General features: G+C 40.6%; 1 protein-coding gene across 1 annotated transcript in view; it reads left to right on the top strand.

Annotated features, from left to right (window-relative positions):
• The first annotated feature begins 5,730 nt into the window (after window positions 1-5,730).
• Window positions 5,731-22,114, top strand: part of LOC103189816 (protein FAM162B) — an 18,506-nt gene continuing 2,122 nt past the window's right edge. Inside the window, exons 1-3 of the mRNA XM_007910338.2 lie at window positions 5,731-5,961; window positions 7,312-7,420; window positions 20,914-21,022. Coding sequence (XP_007908529.1) covers window positions 5,820-5,961; window positions 7,312-7,420; window positions 20,914-21,022 — 360 coding nt within the window. The 5' untranslated portion in view covers window positions 5,731-5,819. The remainder of the gene's footprint in view (window positions 5,962-7,311; window positions 7,421-20,913; window positions 21,023-22,114) is intronic.

Raw genomic sequence — 22,114 nt, 5'->3', positions numbered from 1 at the left:
TGTCATCTTGATATGTAAATCAGAAACATGTAACAACGCATTTAATGTGCACTTCACACATTACCCAGCAGAATGATGGGCTGAGTCATACTTTCACAGGTTCAAAACATTATAGAGTCAATTCACTTTACAGTATACGCTGTGAAGTCTGTAAGTTCATTTTTAATTTAAAATCTAAGTTCCAATCTTGTGTTTTGAAGCTGGCTTCTTTGAAGAATTCAACTGTACAAAAAAGCCTTCCAAGTTGAGGCTGAATTTGTGAAATTGTCCACAATTCTACAGAACGGCCTTACCAGCTGCTACTTGGTGAATTACAGGCAGACAAGCCATCAATTGTAGGCTGGGAGAAGCTGTACAAGAGTCCTCTAGTGGCCAACCTCTTTCCTTTCTCTGTTTGTGAACCATTCAGGTACTTCCTTGGGTAATGCGTGGCAGAGGTTTTATTTTACAGCTATTCATACTACGGTTTCTTTAACTTGGAGTTCTCAAAGTGATGAAAAGTTCATTTTGCACATATTAATATTCTCCAGACAGCCAAGTGTATCTCAACAACTTTTTAAAAAAAATTACACTCTGATTTATGATATTCCACAGCGTGGTTACAATTTCAGAATATGCATTAAGTTTTAACTTAAAATTTTTAATTTTCTGCAAACTGTAAAATTCTTTATTAGAACCTAGTCAGCACTTTTGGACATCTTTCCGATATGAAAGTCGCGGTTCGAAAGCTCGCCTCGCAAGCGAGAGACCTGGGTTCGATTCCCACCAGGACGAAATGTTAGGCAAGTTTCCTTACTCCACACGCCTCTGTTCACCTAGCAGTAAGTAGGAACCTGGTTGACAGTCGATTGGCAGATCGATTTTCCAGGGGTAATAATTCCTTCAAAAAAAAATAATAAATTCATCACTTCAATTCCCAACTGTATGTGGGACACTCCTGTGTGCAATTGGCTGCCACGTTTCGCCCACAAAATATACAGTCAATTCACTTTACAATACATTCTGTGAGGGGTTTGAGACATCTCAAAGACATGATAAAGCGCAATATTAAATGCAAGGATTATTATTATACAAATGTAATTTGTTGTTGTTGTTGGTTTGTATTCAAGGTTTAACCAATAGATGGTGCCATTGCAACAGGGAAGAACAGCTGATCATATTCAGACAAAGCTGTTTTTCTCAGTGCATCATCATATTAAAATCTGACAACCAGAGGACAAGAATATTGTTTCAAACAAAAACAAAACATTAAAGGTTCACAAGTCCAAAATCTATGTAAAGTGATTTTCAATGTAATTTTTCATTTTCTAATACAATTTAATACTATAATACATAAAATCAACCTTTTTGATATATAATCTTAGCTCTCTCACAAGACACATGCCACGAGGTACTATAATATGCATTTTACTTATAATAAGTTCTTAGACACATGAAGAAGCAACTACAGGGGTTATTCCAGCCTTCACCAACAAGCAAAGAATACACTCTCACCACCAAGGTTAGTACATTTACTAATTAGTGGAGAAGAATAAACAATAGCAACAAATTGCATTTAAATAGCAATTTTCATGTCAGGAGAACTTCCCAAAGCGCTGAAAAGTTGAGAGTTTACACCCGAGCTGGGGGTTGGATTCAAGAGGGGTGGGGGGGCAAGGGGGATGGAGGTGGGAGGACCCTATATTTGTCAATGGGACTGGATTACAGATGGTTACCACCAGAAGGCTAGTTTCAAGAGTACCAATTTGCACTCATTTCCCAAGAGGGGCTGTCACAACTCAAAATTAGCTTTGAGCCCTGGTAATTTGCTGTAATAGTTTGAAAAACAATGAGATGCTAAGGCAGTCCTAGAATCCCTTGCAGCAACAACTAAGAATTAACTACCAGTTATCTGATGGTAGATAATTAAAGACCAGAGCCCACCACAGAGCAATTATCTTATTCCTATCCTCATTGCTCTGATGAAGTGTCAAGCCTGAAACATTAACGTATTTCAGCTGATGTGGATTCCCAGCATCTCTCTCTTTATTGTTTGAAACATTTTGGAAATATTCACATTAGGAGTGCTTTGTTGTGTTTTCTTAAGGCCTTGTTATGATAGCATTACTCCACAACTATTTGGATTTTATGTAACTGGCTCTCAGGTCATACCTCTTTCATCCTAAAAGTAAATTTCTATTACAATTTATATTACATTGCCATTGATACTGAGTGAAAATATGGAAACTACTCCATTCTCAAAGACATATCTCACCTTAATGAACACAAAATATTGCCAAACTATTATAAATATGTAACTTTTTCCAAGGTTTACAATTCTTCCCATCTAAATATGTATTGCACGAACAGACATAAAAATTAGCAAAGGACAGTTAAGCCATCACCTTTGACATCTTAAACAGTACTTCTCTTGAAGGCTAGGATACCTACAGAATTTGTGTGGGTTAACTTTCACTGTTTTTCATGTGCACTTTTCCTTCAAGAAATCACATATCTATGCAATAAATACCCTGATGCTATAACTGCAGAAAACCAGCTTCTAAATTAAGGCTGAATTTAAGAATATTTCCCAATTCTTCACAATTTTAAATTCTAAGAGAAAGTGATCTTACAGTCTAAGACTATGTGCAATATCAGGCCCCATTAGCCATTAACTCATAATATGTACTGTTCCAGAGGCAGTGTCTGCTGTCTGATATTTTGACCAAGTAGTTATTCTATTCTTCAAACAGGGTCTCTTGGAGCTGAACGGGCTGCAAGGTGACATGCCTGGCAATGGAATGTCAGAATTGAGCTGTTCTCTGTGACTGTTCTTGGTTGTCTGGTTCCTGAGCCAGACAGTCCCGCAGTATTCCAGGACACTGCTGGTGATAGCACAGCCATCCTGGCTCATTGACAGGACCTGGAAGGGCAGACCAGTCACTGGGGCAGAGAATCATACCACTCAGCTCCTGTTAACCCTACAAGCCAAAGCTCTAACTGGATTGTCCAGCCAGGGTAGTCCTAGCTGGACAAGCAGCAGGAAAGCTTGCCAGACAGCAATATCAATGGCAAGCTTTATAGTTTTAGCTGGTTAGACTCAAGCAGTACCCCATGATGGGTTTCTGCATGTGTTAGACACCTGTCTGACCCCCCAAAAAATTCTATTCATGTGATCCTGGTAAGTGAATGTTGGCAGGTTATTTGGCAATGGAAGCGACAGAGCAGAAGATCTCAGCTAATTCTCATCTTGGTCTTGCCCTGAGTCCACACATATGCATTTTACAGCAGAAGTCACTATGCCTCAGTATACATAGGAACAGGAGGAGGCCATTCAGACCTTCGAGTCTGTTCTGCCATTTAATTAGATCATGGCTGATCTGTACCTCAACTAATCCTTTCAATTCTAATTTCCCGCTTTCTCCCCATATGCCTTAATACCCTGACCTACGAAAAATCGATCAACCTCACTCTTGAAGGTGTGGATGGATCCAGCATCCATGGCCTGTTGTGGGAGAGAATTCCAGATTTCTACCACCCTTTGAGTGAATTTTTTTTCCTGATTTCACTCTTAAATGACTTGGTTCTAATATTAAGACTATGCCGCTTGTTTTGGATTCCCCCACCAGAGGAAATAGCTTCTCTGTATCTACCCTATCAAATCACTTTATCATGTTAAACACCTCAATCAAATCACCCCTCAACCTTCTAAACTCAAGGGAATACAATCCAAGTTTACACAGCCTTTCCTCATAACTTAACCCTTTTAGGCCTGGTAACATTCTGGTGAAACTGCATTGCAACACCTCCAGGGTCAATATATCTTTCCTGAGGTGTGGTTCCCAAAACTGAACGCAGTACTCCAGATGGGGTCTGACTAATGCTCTAAACAGCTGAAGCATCATTTTGTCCTCTTTGTATTCCAGGCCCTTTGAGATAAAGGCCAACATTCTATTCCCCTTTTGATTATTTTTTGCACCTCGGAACTAGTTTTTAGTGATTTGTGGATATGGACACCCAAATCTCTGTGCTCCTCCACAGTTCTTAATTTCTCCTCATTAAGAAAATATTCTGCTTCATATTTTTGTGGTCCATGGTGGATGACCTCACACTTCCCTACATTGAACAATGAACTCCATCTGCCACAGCTTTGCCCACTCACTTAATCTGTCTAAATCCCTTCATAACTTTCCATCTACGCAACTTACTGAGCCTCCGAGCTTATTGTCATCTGCAAACGTGGATATAAAACTTTCTAGTCCTTCATCCAAGTCATTTTATATATGGCAAATAGCTGGGGTCCCAATACAGACCCCTGGGGACACCATTTGTTACGTCCCACCAATCAGAGAATGATTCCTACCTCCATTTCCTGCCTCCCAACCAATTACCAAGCTACGTCACAAGGTTACCTCCTTGCTCTACATGCTCTTACATGCTTACCTACATGCTCTTCCACATTGGCTAATAGCCTTTTGTGTGGAATCTTATCGAAAAGGCTCCACACTGAGCTTTCTCGCTGGTGCTGTTTTTCCTTTATAAGGAGATCAAAACAAGTTCTCACCTGCACCTCCTTCCCCCACTTGGACCAAATTCCCACTCTCACCAAATTCCTTAACAGAATTCTCGCTCTGTTCCTGCTCTGCTCCCTCCTCAATCTTCTACTGAATGAAAGAGTTCTCCCTTGCTCTCTTGCTGAAGAATTCCCACTCTCACCAAATTCCTTAACAGAATTCTCACTTTGTTCCACCTCACGCAGTTCCCTCCTCACGCTGCTAGATTCTCTGCTCAACTATATCTCAGGCTGTAAACTCAATCCCCTCCTTTTCCACATTTATGCAAATGACATTCAAATCTACCTTTCTACTCCTACCTCTAATTCTAGGTAAACATGATATTCAGTCTGCCTGCCTGTCAGACCTCTGTCCTGGATGATCCTCAACTTTAATTAGCAAAACATGAGCGAGACCAAAAGCCATCCTCTCAGTTCCGGCCAATGCCTCCTTGCTTCTGGCTCTGACTTCCTTACCCTTCCAGGCCTCTCTCTCCAACTCACTGAACCATTATTATAATAATTCTTCTATAACTTTGGCATTTGATTCAATTCTCAGCTTTCTTCATCCCTCACATTGAGGATACAGCCTGAGATATATTGTGGTACAGTGACTCCTATTGGAAAATGCATATGTGTGGACTAAAGGCAAGACTAGGGTAAAAATTAACTGTGAGCCTGCTCTGAGCTTCCATTATCAGTTCAACCAAAACTCTTGACTCATTTCTTACCTACACTAACCAAGTCCTCACCAGGCTCTGCAGTCTCGCTGCAAATTGACTTTAACATCTTCATCCTCACTTGCTTTCATGCCCTCGCACTTTCTATCCTCTCTGATCCTCTCCAGGCTCACTCTTCTGCCAGCCCTCTCTGCTTGGCAAACTTGAACTTGCCTGTGGGACTCCATCTCTTCCACTCCACCATCAGCACCAAGACTTCAGCCATCATGTCCCCACATTCTGGAACTTCCTCCCTCACCCTTCTGTCTCAACCCTTCTCCATTTGTCTTCAAAATAAAACTCTGTAGTACCTATATCTTTCTTCAAATGTATAACATTTCCATTACATGCTTTCCCTTATTTGAATTTGGTCACCATCCAAGACACCAATAAGTGAATGATTTCTACTACTCAATTGCTTCTCAGTAAGTTGAATTATTATGTAAGTGCAGCCTTAATGAATTAATGGTGTGTGTGTGGAGGGGGGAGGATGGGTTGAAACTATCTTGTCCTGTATATATAGAGAGCTCCTCTTGGCCAGATCACAGTCCAGCTGTTTAGCTGCAGAGATGTTTCGAGCCCTGTCTGGTCAGATGTGCCGGCTGTACAGGGCTAAACCATCCGATCAGCGAAACCTATTCAGTAAGAATCCCGAGGCCAAAAGTTGCGATAACAATTTGCTCCTGGAGAGAGTCAGAAGGTTGCACACAGGTAAATGTGGCTTTATTTCACTGGAGTTCAGTGTGCAGAGCTAGTATGTTTATTCCTTTTGAGAGAAATGATTTATTTTCTTCTTGACGTTATTGTGGATCAAACTGTTTAATTTCTTTTCAATCGTGATCTCTGTTATTAACTTTGAGCCACATCTGGTCCGCTGCCTGGGATTAGTTAGATGCCTTCATTTTCTACGTGCATTCTACAAGCCCCGGCTATTTGTTTAAAGGTTTATTTACCCTTTAATTTCTCGGTTTGTTCAGAGCTTTCTGTGTGTTGCAAATTACATTGCACGTTACTTTGGCGATTTTCTCTTTTCTCTGATTTGGAACTGTGCAGACTTCTGGGCAGCAAAATGTCAAAACTGCAGCATGAGCTACTCTGCTTAAGGCTGACCATAATCTGCTCAACCTTTATACAACTTGCTGTGTGATGTCTAAGTCATTTTCCTGATTTTGTAGCTATTTAGATGATCATGTTTGATTTATACATACACACTCTTACAATGGAATGAACTTCTCTTTATAATTAACCTTTCTCCCTTAACCATGAATGAGTCCAGCACAGTTAGTTCAACCAGAAAAAAAACTTCTGATATTAAAAAAGAATGGCTTGGTGCTCCCACAAGCAATGGTGAAGATATGATTTTCTTGAGCGTTTTGGGCTTGAGTCTCATTTAAAATCATGGTGCAACCTTTGGAATCTTGGCATTCAAAATATTGTAACCTTCTTAAGCCATGAGTGTCACCCAATTTTCTGAATGCAATGAAATGTTCAAAGCTGAAGTCATTCAAACATGTCAAAGTGTGTACTTTTCCAAAGAATTTTGAAATTGACCATTGAATTTCAATTGAAATTGATGGTGAGGAACCTCCCCCTCCCCCCTACTTCTGATTGTCTATAAGGTTAGCCCTTAAATATGACTGTGTTTTAAATGTGCCATTAATTGAGATATCCACCTCCTTGTTCTCCTATGTAAATCACATCCAAAATAGTTCAATACAGGAGGTCTCTGTCCTATTTAATTGTTGGAAAGTAGTGTAAATATTCAGATGAAATACTAGGCCAATGGAGTATGAATAAACCCATGGATGTTTTTTGGGTGCAGCATTGACTTGCATTCTGCTGCTATTTTGTCTATTGTAACCTACAATTTGGACTATTGGAAAAAAACATTAAAGTCATGGCATAGGTATCTATGCATTGAAATGTATATAATTTTGCTGGGGCTACATGTGAAGCAGAATAAAGATGAGCTATTCTTTTATTAAAAAAAACCTTTAAAGTAGCCCCATTAACTTCAAGCAAGTATTGTATTGATATGAACTTTCTTTGTGTTTCTTGAAGTTCGTTACACCCAGAAAGTGCCAGGCCACAGACCCAGTCAATTTGACAAAAGGATCCTTCTGTGGTCTGGTCGTTTCAAGAACGCGGAGGACATCCCTGCTTTTGTGTCGTAAGTTTTCACATATTTCCATGATCTGCTATACACTGAGAGCTTTGATCAGTATCAAACTGAATCTACTGAGCATTTTTCCCCTTTAGCATTGGAGATTTTGGATATAAATGGAGCTGAGAAACAATAGTTAAGAATGGAATTTGTAAGGTCCTGTGATAGCTGCTATATCGAATGCAAGGATTATTATTATTTCTTAAGAAGGGTTATTGGTCCCTGCCTTGCCTCTTCTTCATTCCGAAGGTTTGATAATGTAATCATGGAAGGATTTCATCATTACTTGGCCATATTCACAAAAAAGTCAAAGGGTAATTAATTATTTTCAAAAAAATATAAAGCTTCATATGTACGATTTTTAAAAACATTTATCCAAACGTACGAATCCTCCCTTAATATGCGCCAGTTTATTTGTGTTCATTATGTTTGAATTACTACTTTTACTCACCCTGAAGTTCAGAACAAGTCAAATATAAAGACACACATTTGACCATATGCACTTCGAAGTTAGAAAGATGCAAATGAAAGGATTGACGCCTTTACCTTAGCAACCATGTATTTATAGCTAAACCCATCAACCAATTTGTGCTAAACAATGTCAATAGACTGTTTCCATTTGTTGGCGAGTCCAGGATATAGGGAATAAATATACGATAACTAGAAGCAGATTTAAAAGGGAGTTTAAGAGCAATTTTTGTAGACAAAGGGTGTGAAAATGTGGAACTCACTGCTGGAGGCTGTTACTGAATCAGAAAGTATCAATGCATTTAAGAGGAAATGATGCATGCAAGAAGGAGAAGGGAATACTGAGGTAGGACAGAGCAGATCAGAAGGGGTGATGGCTCATGTGAATTATAAACACTGGCATCGATTTGTTGGGCTGAATAACCTGTTTCTTTGCTGCAATTTCTATGTAATTCTGTATTCCCCAAACTTCCGGGTGAGTGATCAATTTATCTGGAGGGTTGTTAGCCAGCACAAAGGGGGAAATAGAATGGGATCTTTACCATCCACTTCAACAGGATCCCGGTTTAACATCTCATAATATCTCTACTGTTCTTTGAATGAGCAGTGAAAGGATATTTATCAGTTAGGTTTAATTTTTATTGGCAAAATAAATCGAATCAAAATATTTTTGCCCTCTAGTAAATAATCATTCTTGTGAATTGCCACTAACTTTTTAACATTACAAAGCAGACAAGCCTGGGTTTTGGGCAGCTTGTGGAAAAATTAAACCAGTGTAAAAATTATAGGAATTAAAATGAAAGATGCCGCAAAATAGATATGGATTATTACCTGAAGCTCAGTGGCTTTTTCATAGTTGCTGAGGAGATTTTTGTTCTCTAGTAGTTTGTTCTTCCAATTTCTGTTTTGCCAAATTCACATAAGCATTTTTTCCTGACTACCTCTAGCTGTTGTTTATTTAATCTGTTACCCTACACCTCATAACACCTGATTTGTTTCATGCTACAGTGTATGTCGCTCACTCTATTCATAGCCGAACCTCGTACGTCTTTCCGACGTGAAGGGCACTATTCAAGTGTAATTTGTTGTTGCTGTTATTGTATATGCAGCTACAAGATGAATGGTTTATTTTGTTTAAATCATTAGTACACAACATGCTCTATTTAAATCATATCTAAGATCTATTTAGATCTAATAAGATTGAATTCTGTCCCGGATTTGGTGATTAGGGTGCAACTTTCTGATAGGGGTAGTTCAAAAGATCACAAGAACCTGTTTGGATTAATAAGACCCTTTGAAATTGTTACATCTGTACACTTTATAAAGTGGCCTACAAGACCATACAAAATGAAGATTAATTTCAGTTGCCTTGTAGTATGTATTATTTCAGAAAAAGTCTCCTTGATTACAACAACAGTTGCATTTATATAATGTCTTTCAAGCAGGGTGGCTTTTCAGAGACATAGCTTGACATTGAGCCAGAGAGAAAGGGGAGGTGACCAAAGGCCCGGTCAAAGCAGAAAATCTTCAGGTGTGATCTGAAGATGGTTGAAGAGAAGGGAAGGTGGAGGGTTTGAGGCAGATTTTAAAGCAGAAAGCTATTTTTAAAATGGCCAATTTTCTTTATTCCACCATCTTTTTGAAAAGGTGTGTCCTTTTAGGCCTAGTCTTTAACAGTCTTGCACATCTCAACTGCAACCACTCTCCAGAGATGCTTTGCAAGTTTTGAACATTTCCTGGTCTATCAATGTGAAATATGCCTTTCCCATAACATTCATCCTTGTAGCCTATGCTGCTGCCTGAAGGTCAAAGAGACTGTAAGGGGAATTATGCCAATTAATTCTGAGTTATGGACAATTCTTTTTGCAGTGGACTTAGGCCCATTGGGAATTGGATTCAATTTTTTGTAACTCCCTTAACTTGAAACACTAAACAGCTGTCTGAAATTGGAGACTTTCACTCTATCTGTTGAAGCTGAATTGATATACAGGTTCCAGAGTTATCACAAGAGATGTTTGAATGAAAATGGTCCTTCAGTCCTTTTGATCTCAAGCTTCCAGAATATCAATCACACCATTTTCTCCCTTGAAACATCAAGATGTTTCTTAAATGAATCGAGTGTACTGGCCTCAACCAACCGTCCTGGTAATTTGTTCCACCCATTCATTCCATCTTTGTAAATAAACACTTCAATGGGTGTGACTTAAAATTTCCCTTCAAATTGCCCAGATCATTTTGATCTCATCCTTCCAGAATATCCACCCTACCTTTCCTCCCATCACAGCATCAAGCTGTCAATAAATGAGTTGACATGCCTCAAGCAATTTTCCTGGCACCCTAGTCCAGTCAATAAATATCCTTTAGGTAAATAAATAGCTTTCGGTGTCTATCCTGATATTGACCTTTGCAATTCTAAATCTATGTTGTTTTGATCTGCCATCTTGATGTATCCCAAAGTGTTGTTCTGTTGTTTGTTTTTAATCCTATTTAAAATTATATACACTTCTATAAGGTCCCCTCTGTGATGTCTCCTCTCTAGAATGAAGAACCCTAACTTGTCCAAACGCTGCTTATAGCTATTCCTCTAATACTGGGGGAGCATGCTTGTTGCTCTCTTTTCCACTGCTTCTAGGTCCTGGACGGCCCCCTTATGTTGTGATGACTGGAAGCATATAAGTACTTTACGTGCGGCCTGACCAGGGCAACTGCAACAAATTAGATTTATATGGCGTCTTTCACATTGGGAGGACGTCCCAAGGCGCTGGACAATAGCGTTTTGGACCCAAGCTGGGGGTTGGAATCAGGAGAGGTGCAGTGCAGGGAGGGTAGGGGTAAAAGGGGGACCAAAGGTGCAGTCAAACTAGTTCTTTTTCAGCTTCCTCTGAGCAAATTCTATCACATCCATTGAATAAAAACTGTTTCCTATTCTTTCTTCCAATACGAAAATCTTGCATTTACCTATATTAAACTTAATTTACCACCTATCAGTCCATATGCATACCCTTTCAAGCTCTCTTTATAAGACCTTTGCTGCTTGCTCTGAATCCACAGTTGCTTCCAACTTGGTGTCATCTGCAAACCTTATACTGGGTCCAATCATTCTTCATAGCTCATTTCTCTTACATTGAGGAGCAGCCTTGCTGCATTCCTCTGCACTGTCTCTAGGGCCTGGATAACCTCCCCTCATGTTGTGATGACCAAAATTGCATTTTGTTCCAACTCCCACCATCTGTTTTGCATGTTGGAAGCAATTTATTTACAGGCTTCTCTTGCAGCCAATAAGAAACAAAATGTGGATTTGACCAGGTCAGTCCTTAAGACAATATTCACGTCCAAACCAGAAAATGTGAGTTGCGAATGAAAAAATAAATAAGTTAATGTAATCATATTGTGACCATAAATCCCAAGAAATTCCACTTCTGCTTGTCAGACATCGAATCCTGGATCAGTCTAAACTTTCTCCAATTTAATGTCGACAAAACCAAGGCTATCATGGGTTTGATTCCAGGTAGGGGGAAATGTTGGGCAAGTTTCCTTATTCCACATGCCTCTGTTTACCCAGCAGTAAGTAGGAATCCAGTTATTAGTTGATTGGCGGATCGCTTTTCCAGTTGTAACAACAACAACAACAACAAAATTCCATTTATAGAGCACCTTTCACGTCGGGAGGACGTCCCAAAGCGCTGGACAGTTGGGTCAGGACCCGAGCAGGGGCGAAATGGTCAGGGTGAGGGGAGGGAAGGGAGGGGGTGAGGAGGGGGAAGAGAGTCGAGAGGGGAGCTGAAGGCACGGTCAAAGAGAAAGGTCTTGAGACCGGCCTTGAAGGAGGAAAGGGCGGAGGTAAGGCGAAGGGACTGGGGGATAGAGTTCCAGAGCCTAGGGGCTGAGAGGTTGAAGGCCCGGCCACCGATGGTAGGGCGGTTGGGGCGGGGGATGTGGAGCAGACCGGAGCCAGAGGAACCGAGGGTACGGGTAGGTAGATAGGGGGATAGTAGGTCGGAGAGGTAGGAGGGAGCGAGGCCATGAATGGTCTTGTAGGTGAGGATGAGGATCTTGAATTTGAATAATAATAATTCCATATATAAAAAAATTGGTCACTCAATCCACGATTGTTTGTGGGACACTGCTGTGTGCAATTGGTTGCTGCGTTTCACCCACAAAATATACAATCAATTCACTTTACAGTATATTCTGTGAAGCACTTTGAGACGTCTTGAAGACATGACAAGGAGCTATATCAAATGCAAGGATTATTATTATTATCATCATGTTCAGTTCCCATTTTCACTTCAATCACTAACTGTATCAACCTCTCCAGTTGCTCACTCCACCAGAACCTTGGCATTTTGTTTAACCCTCGATTCTCCTTTAAACCTTTCTATCCAGGCTCTGACCAAGTCTGCTTTCCTTCGCTGCCTTACCTTCATGGCAGCAGAAACCTTTCACACTTTAGGTTATTGGTTAGTGCACTTGCCTCGCAAGCGAGAGGACCCGGGTTCGATTCCTGAGCCAAGCGAAATCTTAGGCAAGTTTCCTTATTCCACATACCTCTGTTTACCGAGCAGAAAGTAGGAACTTGGTTGTTAGTCAATTGGCGGATAGATTTTCAGGAGTACTAATCCCTTCCCACCTCCAATAACAGTTTAAAACTGCGCTAAAAACTATTCTTTTTAAACCTTATTTTTGGTCAGCATCCTTAAGTTTTCTTTCCCTCACCCATTTGGTGCTCCTTATTGTATTTGCTTTGAAATGTTCATTTTGTGTGAAAGGCACTGTATAAATGCAAGGCTGTGTGTAAGACTTTTCAAACTTATTTTGACCTCATCAGCTGTGAGTTGTGAGGTTATAATAATAATAATCCTTACACTTGATATAGAGCCTTATCATGTCTTCTAGACGTCTCAAAGCGCTTCACAGAATACACTGTAAAGTGAATTGACTGTATGTTTTGTTGGCAAAATACAGCAGCCAATTACGCACAGCAGAGTCCTACATATAGTCGGGCATTGATACCCCTGGAAAAGCAATCCGCCAATCGACTAACAACTGGTTTCCTACTTGCTGCTAGGTATACAGAGGCGTGTGGTGTAAGAAAACTTAGCTAAGGTTTCGCCCTGCATGGGAATTGAACACAGGTCCTCTTGCTTGTGAGGCAAGTGCTCTAATCAATACACTACAGGACTCCAAAATCCACAGGTTTTCTGTACATATAGGATAAATTTCATTGTGCGTCTACGTGGATTTAAGATTATTCTAAAATACAATGAACAAATTGGTGATCTTCAGGAAATTAAATACATATTTCAAAGGATTCTGAATGTTTTGTAATGATTTTTTCCCTCTATATTGTTTACTCTTAGGACCTAAGATAACATTATGATTAAATTTAACTTGCTCAGTAGTTCACTGGATCTTAAATTCTAAGAGGATGACGCATGAGGTTTGAATTAAAAGCAATGCTTTCTTAAAAACTTTCACCCATTTTTTAACCTCAAATGAATAATGGACAAAACCATGGCTTGGGAAAGCTGCTGTTGCAGCAGATATAACAGCTGTTCTGATGAGAACTTATCTTGTTGGCTAGCAGAGTAAATTTTCAGCTAAGTTTTTGAAATTGACCACTCGTGACTGTTTGGTCAAAATAATAATAATCTTTGCACTTGATATAGTGCCTAAACATGGCATTAAAATGGGATTTGTATTGTGACTGTATTTTTGAGGTGAATGCAAATGTTACACAAACAGCTGTGAAGTGAGCAATGAATTTTATTCTGAAATTGCCCTTTGCAACGCCAAAACTATGTTTTATGTTGGTGCATCCTAAAGTATTGATCTGGCTTTACTTTTTCAATTATATTTAAATGTTTACACCTCTGTGAGTTCCCCTCTGAGTCACTACTCTTTTCTCAAGACTGAAGAGCCCTAGCTTGTGTAATTGTTGCCCATAGCTTATTCCTCTAACACTGGGGATCATCCTTGTTGCTCTCTTCTGGGGCCTGAGCAGACCCATTTTGGTGCTGTGAAAGCCAACACGAGCAGGTATTAAATAAAATAAATCTAAAAGTATATTTAGAGATCCCGTAAAAGAAATAAAGCAAATTCACATGTGCAAAAATTGCAACTAAGCCTTTTGTTTTAATATTGGACTCGTTATAATAATAATAGAAATAATAATCTTTGCATTTGATATCGTGCTTTTCATGTCTTTTCGACATCTCAAAACACTTCACAGAATAGACTGTAAAGTGAATTGACTGTATATTTGTGGGCGAAATGCGGCAGCCAATTGCACACAGCAGCGTCCCACAAACAGTCGTGGATTGAAAATGATCAATTTATTATTGTTTTGTTTTGGAGGGATTATTATTAGGTGTGTGGAGTAAGGAAACTTGCCCAAGGTTTTGCCCTGCCTGGAATTGAACCCAGGTGTCTCGCTTGCAAGGCGAGTGCTCTAACCACTGAGCTACAAGACTCCACTCCCTCACACATGCTTACTTGTGTTGATTTTTGCTGTGAAAACATAAAAAAAATTCTCAATTTAGTTGAGTAACTAAAGGCTGAAATCAAAAGTAACCCAATGGCTTAATAGGGAAACAAATCACTCTATATTGCACCGAACCACATCAGCCAGGCAGATCCCATGTTAAACCCCTGATCTGTTGTGTGAGAAGGTAACAGTGGAGCACTATAATTGGCCTCAGTGTCTTTGCACTCTGGTAAAAGAGGTTTCCTCCTCCTTATTGCCCAGCTGGAAGTATACATATGGGGATTTCAAGGAAAGTCCAGTTTGGACTTGACTCTGACATATTGAATGATTGAATAGCTTGGAAAGAATAAGAATAAAAATAAGAATCAACATGTGGGGGAGGTCCCAGAGTGCTGCTAGTACCCATACAATCATAAGCCAACATAACTCACCACTTTCAGGAGGGGAGAGGATAACATTGAGGAAATTTTAAAGAAAATCGGAAGGAGAGAACCCTGCAGATGTTGAACAAAAGAAGCTGAAATGTCACAAATGCCGAAAAGGACATTTTAGACTATTTTGTGGTAATACTTTACATTAGTCCATGAAAGAAATGTGTTTCAAGTACTTTGTTTACAATTTAAACTTTGTCTGAATCCAAATACACACACTTCAGATGAGAACTGCTGAATCTGTTTCCTTACCCATGACCCAGTTGACCTAATTGGATGAGTAAATGGCCCTTGTCGCAGTTAAAAAGTTATGTCTGTACTTGTTGTGCTACAGCTGCAGCAAGTATTTCTTATATAAGGCTTTTTAATGAACATCTCCTGCACAGACCACATTTAAAGAGGCATAGTATTCAAACAGAAATTGAGTTTGTGTTTTAAAAAATGATATCCCTGCAGTGCCTCAGTTACTGTAAAACAAGAATTACTTTTAAAAATCAAAGCCATAATACACTGTACAAAATTTCAAAGCTTATTCCTTTGATGCAGTTTTGCCTGTTTGAGATAGCAGATATTAAGTATCACATATGTTTCAGCTGTTTCTATCATTGCTGTTTAATTGTTACCTCCTGTTTTGGATGAGAGTTGTATAACTTTGTTTGAAACCATTAGGAGCATCTTTTTGTCATTTAAATTGAATTAAATAAGGAAGCAAATTGAGTTAGCTATATCAAACTTGTGGATTAATGTCCAATACTGTACCATCGTGAATGATAACAAACCATTTGTCAAACTCGGTTTTGTTCAAATATAACACAGAAAATATTATCTTTGAGTAGCGGGCTTAGTATTTTTTTCAAAACTACAACACAGGAACACCATTATTTAAATGTATTGGGGCCGTGTAGCATATATGTGAGAATGGGGAAGACAGCAACGGATGTGGGAATTTCCACCAGTAAGACACTGCACTACATTTGTCGTAGTTAACTTTGATAGTTTCCCTACCTCTCTCTTTACACCCCAGCTCCACCTCCTTGCCCCTCTACTCACAGACATCATACACCTCTCCCTGTCCACTGGTACTGTTTCCACCCCTTTTAAAAACATCCGTCACCACTCCTATCCTTAGAAAAACCCTCCTTGGACTCATTCCTGCTTCCAAACTACTGCACCATCTCCAACCTCACTTTCCTCTCCAAGGTCCTGGAACGAGTCGTTGCTTCCCAGCTTCGCTCCTTCCTCTCCCGCCACTCCCTTCACGAACCCCTCCAATCGGGTTTCCGTGTCGCCCACAGCACAGAAACAGCTCTGGTCAAAATGACGATTGACATTCTGTCCATCTGCGACCAGGGCTCCCTCTGCCTCCTCGTCCTCCTTGACCTCCCTGTTACCTTCAACACCGGTGACCACTCTATCCTCATCCACCATCTCTCCTCTCATCCCAACCTTCACGGTTCTGTGCTTGAATAGTTCAGATCATACCTCTCACACACCCTCCACTTCATCTCCACAAACGGTTTCTCCTCTAGGCCCCACACCATCTTGTGCTGCGTTTCTCAAGTTTCTGTCCTTGGTCCCCTCCTCTTCAATATCTATGTACTCCCCCATGGTAACATCATCTGCAGACATGGGGTCAACTTCCACATGTATGTGGATGACACCCAACTCTATCTCTCTGCCTCCACCCTTGATTCCAGGACCACTGCTGTCCTGACAGAATGTCTATCAGACATCAAGTCCTGGATGAGAGCTAACTTTTTTCAGTGAATGTAAACAAGAACGAGGCCCTCCACACCTCAGGATCTGACACCATCAAAATCCAAGGATACACACTGCACCTTACTAAGCCAGTCCAGAACCTAGTCGTCTTGTTTGACCCTCAACTATCCTTTCTTCCCCACATCTGTGCCATGACCTGCTCTATCTTCCCCACCTCTGCAACATCGCCCGGCTCCGACACTGTCTCACACTGCAGGCTGCTGAAACCCTCATACACGCATTCATAACATCAAGGCTTGACTATGCAAAATCTTGCTTGACGGCCTCCCCAACTCCTCTCACCATAGGTTGTAGGTCATCCAGAACTCTGAAGCCCATGTCCTCTCCCGCACCAGAATCCATGACCCTATCACTCCCATCCTTGCCCGATTGCACTGGCTTCCCATCACACAGAGGATACAGTTCGAGATTCTGGTCTTCAGCTTCAAAGCCCTCCATGACCTTGCTCCCCCCTACCTCCTCAACCTCCTAACCCCCTACCATCCTGCCCCTCCCTCCGCTCAGCGGGCTCCAGCCTGCTTCATGTCCCCAGCCTCGCCCGCCCCACCATTAGCAGGGGGGCCTTCTGCCATTCTGCCCCCACTCTCTGGAACTCCATCCCGCAGTCCCTCCGCCTTGCCCCCTCCCTTGCCTCTTTCAAAACCTATCTCAAGACCCTCTTCGACTGTGCTTTTCAACCCTCCTCCCCCCCCTGCCCTTCACCCTCCCCATTCCCGATCCCCAGCTCATGTCCAAAACACTGACTGTCCAGCGCCTTGGGACATCCTCCCGACATGAAATGCGCTATACAAATGTGATTTTGTTGTTGTAAATCTTGACAAACCTTTCCTAAATTCAGGGCAATGATCAAATAATATTAATAATCCTTGCATTTGATATAGCGCCTTATCACATCATTGAGATGTCTCAGAGCTTCACAGAATAAACTGTATAGTGAATTGACTGTATATTTTTTGGGCAAAATGTGGCAACGAATTGCATACAGCAATGTCCCACAAACAATCGTGGGTTGAGTGACCAAGTGTTTTTTCTTTTTGAAGGATTATTACCCCAGAAAACGATCCACCTATTGGCTAAAAAATGGGTTCCTAATTACTGCTAGGTAAACAGAGACAAGTGTAGTACGAAAACTTTTTGCTCTGCCCGGGAATTGAACCCAGGTCTTCTTACTTGCGAGGCGAGTGATCTAATCAATACTCTACAGGGATCCAGTAGTAAGGTACTGATTCTCCCAAAAGTATGGAAAGCCATATTCTGTTGCCAGAATTGTCAGGGAAACTAGGCTGTGGGAAAAGAAGAGTTGTGTAATAGCATCTAAGCCACTTTTTAAATGTTGGTTGTTAAACCAACATTCGCTTCTGAAATATGGGAGCTTGTAATAACAAAAACAATCTGTGATTCACTAGTGTCATGATTTTCCATAGTGGTGACCCTGGCTCCATTGGGTGGATGGGATGGAAAGGGGCAGATGGTTGGAAGGATTCTTCATCATAAGTGCTGAACCGAATACTCAGTACTTGGTGTGTTTTTCCATTATGTCACTGTATATGCTGGAGTAAAATGGAATCAAGATAAAGAGGCAGATTTGAGCCCTGGTCATGAACTTGGTATTTCATCTGTATTTATAATCAAAGATTTCCTAGGAGAGATTCACGTATTAGCTTTTAAAGTTGTTTATTTCATGCTGCAATGGTTGTCAGAGTCAATACAGTTTTCAGGGCTATATCAAGGCTGCTTTTAATTTCCTCTAAGGGTTAGTCGGGCTACTTCCATGTCTTTTAGATGTGCTGAGAGATCTGAAATTCATCTGGTCTTAGTTTGTAGACTATTTTGTCTTAAAATTTATGGTGGTATGAAAACGTAGAAAATTCTGGGATTCAATCTTAATTTGTAAGATGCCTTTCTAGAGTTCTTAAAAAGAATCAGCTTCCGAATTAAGAACACATTGAAGAGTTTTCTTTAGTTTTGGGTGAAGACTTGGAAGAATTTCAGATCTCAGAGGTTTTCATGTGAATCTACTAGTTTGCACGTTTCCTGAAGTGAATTGGGTGAAAGGTACAAGTTGTCCTCAGAATACTTGTGACCAACATTGGAGAACACAACCACTCTCAAATAGCTCCTGTTCCCATCTTCGGTATTTTCCTACACAAACAAAGCACGTTGAAACTAGGCAGTGTTTCAAGAATAAGGATAAACAAAGAATTAAAGTGGGTCACAAGAGTCAAGCATTTCTTCAAATGTGAATGGTTCCATTGTTCTTCCCAAATAGACAAACATGAGAATTTTCTACAATTACTAACTGAAAAGGTCATGTACCCACCAGAGTAAACAGCTATCCCACCACTCTCAATTGGCAGATGTTAATTGCATTAAATAAAAACCATTCGAGTTTCTGACTTATCTCACTGATTTAAACAGATTTAAAAAGTTTGTGAACTGAGCATTAATACATGATAACATTTATAGTCTTATCTGGTACATTGCTTTTCCTTTTTGCTTATAAAGCTAATGTTCATTTAATTTAATATAAATCATGTCTGCTATGATTTGAAACATTGGCTAATTTGTCACCGTAGCAGCAGCTTTTTTATTTGTATTGTTTCCTTTCCTCTCTGCAATGACCTAAATTAGATCAACAGAGAAATTACAGTGAGGGGCAGAGAGACACAGAGAAGCCGTACAAATAAGTGAATGATGGCAATGTAGTTGTATAGTCCTGGAGCAGAATGTTATGAAATCACACCTCTGATCTTGCACCCCAGCATCTCTCTCACACACACACTGAGCTGTTGATCCCAGCAATGTCACTGGGGATGGGAGAGAAGAGGAAATAGCACTGAGAAGAGGCTGAGCAATTTCCTGAGGAAGAGCTGAAAAGAAAAGGTCATTCCAGCCATAATAATAATAATCCTTGCATTTTATATAGCGCTTCACAGATTATATTGTACAGTGGATTGACTGTATTTTTAGGTCCAAATGCGGTAGCCAATTGTTGACAGCAGTGTCCCACAAACAGTTGTGGATTGAGTGACCAAACTGTTATTTTTTTTTGAGGGTTTATTACCCCGGAAAGCGATCTGCCTATCGGCGAACAACCAGGTTCCTAATAATTACTGCTAGGTAAACAGAGGTGAGTGGAGTAAGGAAACTTGCCGGGAATTAAACCTGGGTCCTCTCTCTTGCAAGGCAAGTGCTCTAACCAATGCAGTACGGGACTCCAATATCAGAATTGAAACAGAATATACCGTAAAGTGAATTGACTGCATAGTTTGTAGGCGAAATGCGGCAGCCAATTGCACACAGCAGTGTCCCACAAACAGTCCTGGATTGAGTCACCAAATTATTTTTATTTTATTATTACCACTGGAATCCAATCCGCCAATCAACTAACAACTGGGTTCCTACTTACTGCTAGATAAACAGAGGTGTGTGGAGTAACTTGCCTAAGGTTTCGCCCTGCCCAGGAATCGAATCTGGGTCCTCTCACTTATGAGGCGAGTGCTCTAATCAATATGTTACAGGACTCCAGTATTGAAAGTTCCTCAAGTGAGTGTCTCACCGTAGTCCCTAATTTTGAAGCTGTATAGTAGGTTGATGTAGGGCTGAGACTCTTCTGAAATCTTCCACATCTTCTAACATCTTTGTGACCTTAACTCTCATAATCTTGGACCAGCCAGCGTAGCTCGTCAGCAGGACTTGGAGGGCAAACCAGTCATTGGGAGCAGGGATTCTTCCCATTCACCTGCTTCATCTGCAAGCCAAAAGCCTAATAGGTAGGGTGGTCCTAGGACAAGCATCGGGAAGCTTATGAGTCAGTGCTCTCAATGGCAAGCAATGCAGTTTTAACTGGTTAAACTCCAGCAATACCTTAACACATACACTCAGGTCCACCATCCTTGACTCTTACCTTGCTCCAGTGTGACGTAAGGATATTTCCACATGTATGTGACATACAAGCATGGAACTCAATCTGGTTTGGATGCTCTTAGGCATGGTGATAGATTTCCATGTGTCAGATGCACAGCTGACAAAAACAAGACAAAATAAACAGAACAACCTATCGCTGTATTTGAGTTTAGGGAACTGCAGGATGCTTGAAGAAAACTTGAAATTACAGGTCTTTTTCCCTAAATCATAAACAAACACTGTAAGAATAAGCCAATTGCATTTGGCATTTTAAGTTAAAATTAACAAATGTTTAACATTTCAGAAAGAACAAAAGTGTTGAAAATATAACAGAAAAGGTGAAGGAGATAACTTAACGGCTATAGAACATTATTATTAAGTGAGACAAGCATGTTAATATCTATTACTCTGAAGCTTTTCTTTATCAGGTTTGACATGCTGAATGCATCAAGAAACAGGGCTCGAGTCAAGACGTGCTACATAATGATCATTCTAACCATTATTGCCTGTTTTGTTATGATTGCATCTGGAAAACAGGTAATGAAAACCAAGGTATATACAGTAATGGTAAACTACTAAAGTTGTTGCAATTAGTTATTTACAACTGCTGCAGAACATTGCTTTTTTGCATTTCTATTTAAGATGGTGAAAGATTTATTAGTAAAAACATTTTAAAATCAAGAAACATTATCTAATTAAAGTTATTTCCTTTTATAGGTTAATACCTATACATTTGTATCTCTAAATTTCTGTAACAATTTTCTCATAAGCCTTAGGCTTCTAATTTAGTCAACTACATTGCTATTTGCTTTATAAAACGTCCTTCAGGTTGCAAGTTGGCAAATTAATCCTGTAGCTCAATTTTATGCAACGATGCCTTCAGCAACTGCCAAGCTATAGACTCAGATTACAACAACAAAATGACATTGTAAAGCACCTTTCACTTTGGGAGGATGTACCAAGGCGCTGGACAGAGTTATGGACCTGAGCTGCGGTTCAGAGGTCGGGGTGGGAGGAGGGCAGGAGGTGAAGCAGGGAAATCGAAAGCACGGTCAAAGAGGAGGGTCTTGAAATGGGTCTTGAAGGTGGCAAGGGAGGGGGCGAGGCGGAGGGACTGCGGGATAGAGTTCCAGAGGATGGGGGCAGAATGGCAGAAGGCCCGCCTGCCAATAGTGGGGTGAGCGAGGTGGTGAACGTGAAGCAGAGCGGAGCCCGCTGAGCGGAGGAAGTACGCATAATGGTAGGGGGTTAGGTCGTAGAGGTAGGGGGGAGCAAGACTGTGGAGGGCTTTGAAGGGTGAGGGCCAGGATCTTGAACTGTATCCGCTGTGCGATGGGAAGCCAGTGGAGTTGGGCAAGGATGGGGGTGATAGGATCACAGAGCCTAGTGCAGGAGACGACACGGGCTACAGAGTTCTGGATGATCTGCAGCCTGTGGAGGGGGAGTAGTTGGGGAGGCCGACAAGCAATGAGTTTGCATAGTCGAGTTTCAATGTAATGAAAGCATGTATGTATGATCACATCTGGAAATTATTTTTTCTTCCAAAAAGAAAGTTTTCAGGTTGGAACCCGAGCCTGTACTGAGTTAGTTGATCTCAGTCAGGGTGGTGGTGAATTATCTTTACGGAGG

This window comes from Callorhinchus milii, unplaced genomic scaffold (assembly GCF_018977255.1).
Source record: "Callorhinchus milii isolate IMCB2004 unplaced genomic scaffold, IMCB_Cmil_1.0 Scaffold3, whole genome shotgun sequence".
Lineage (NCBI taxonomy): Eukaryota > Metazoa > Chordata > Chondrichthyes > Chimaeriformes > Callorhinchidae > Callorhinchus > Callorhinchus milii.
The sequence above is the reverse complement of the archived record's forward strand: the minus strand, read 5'-3'. Positions and strand labels throughout refer to the sequence as shown.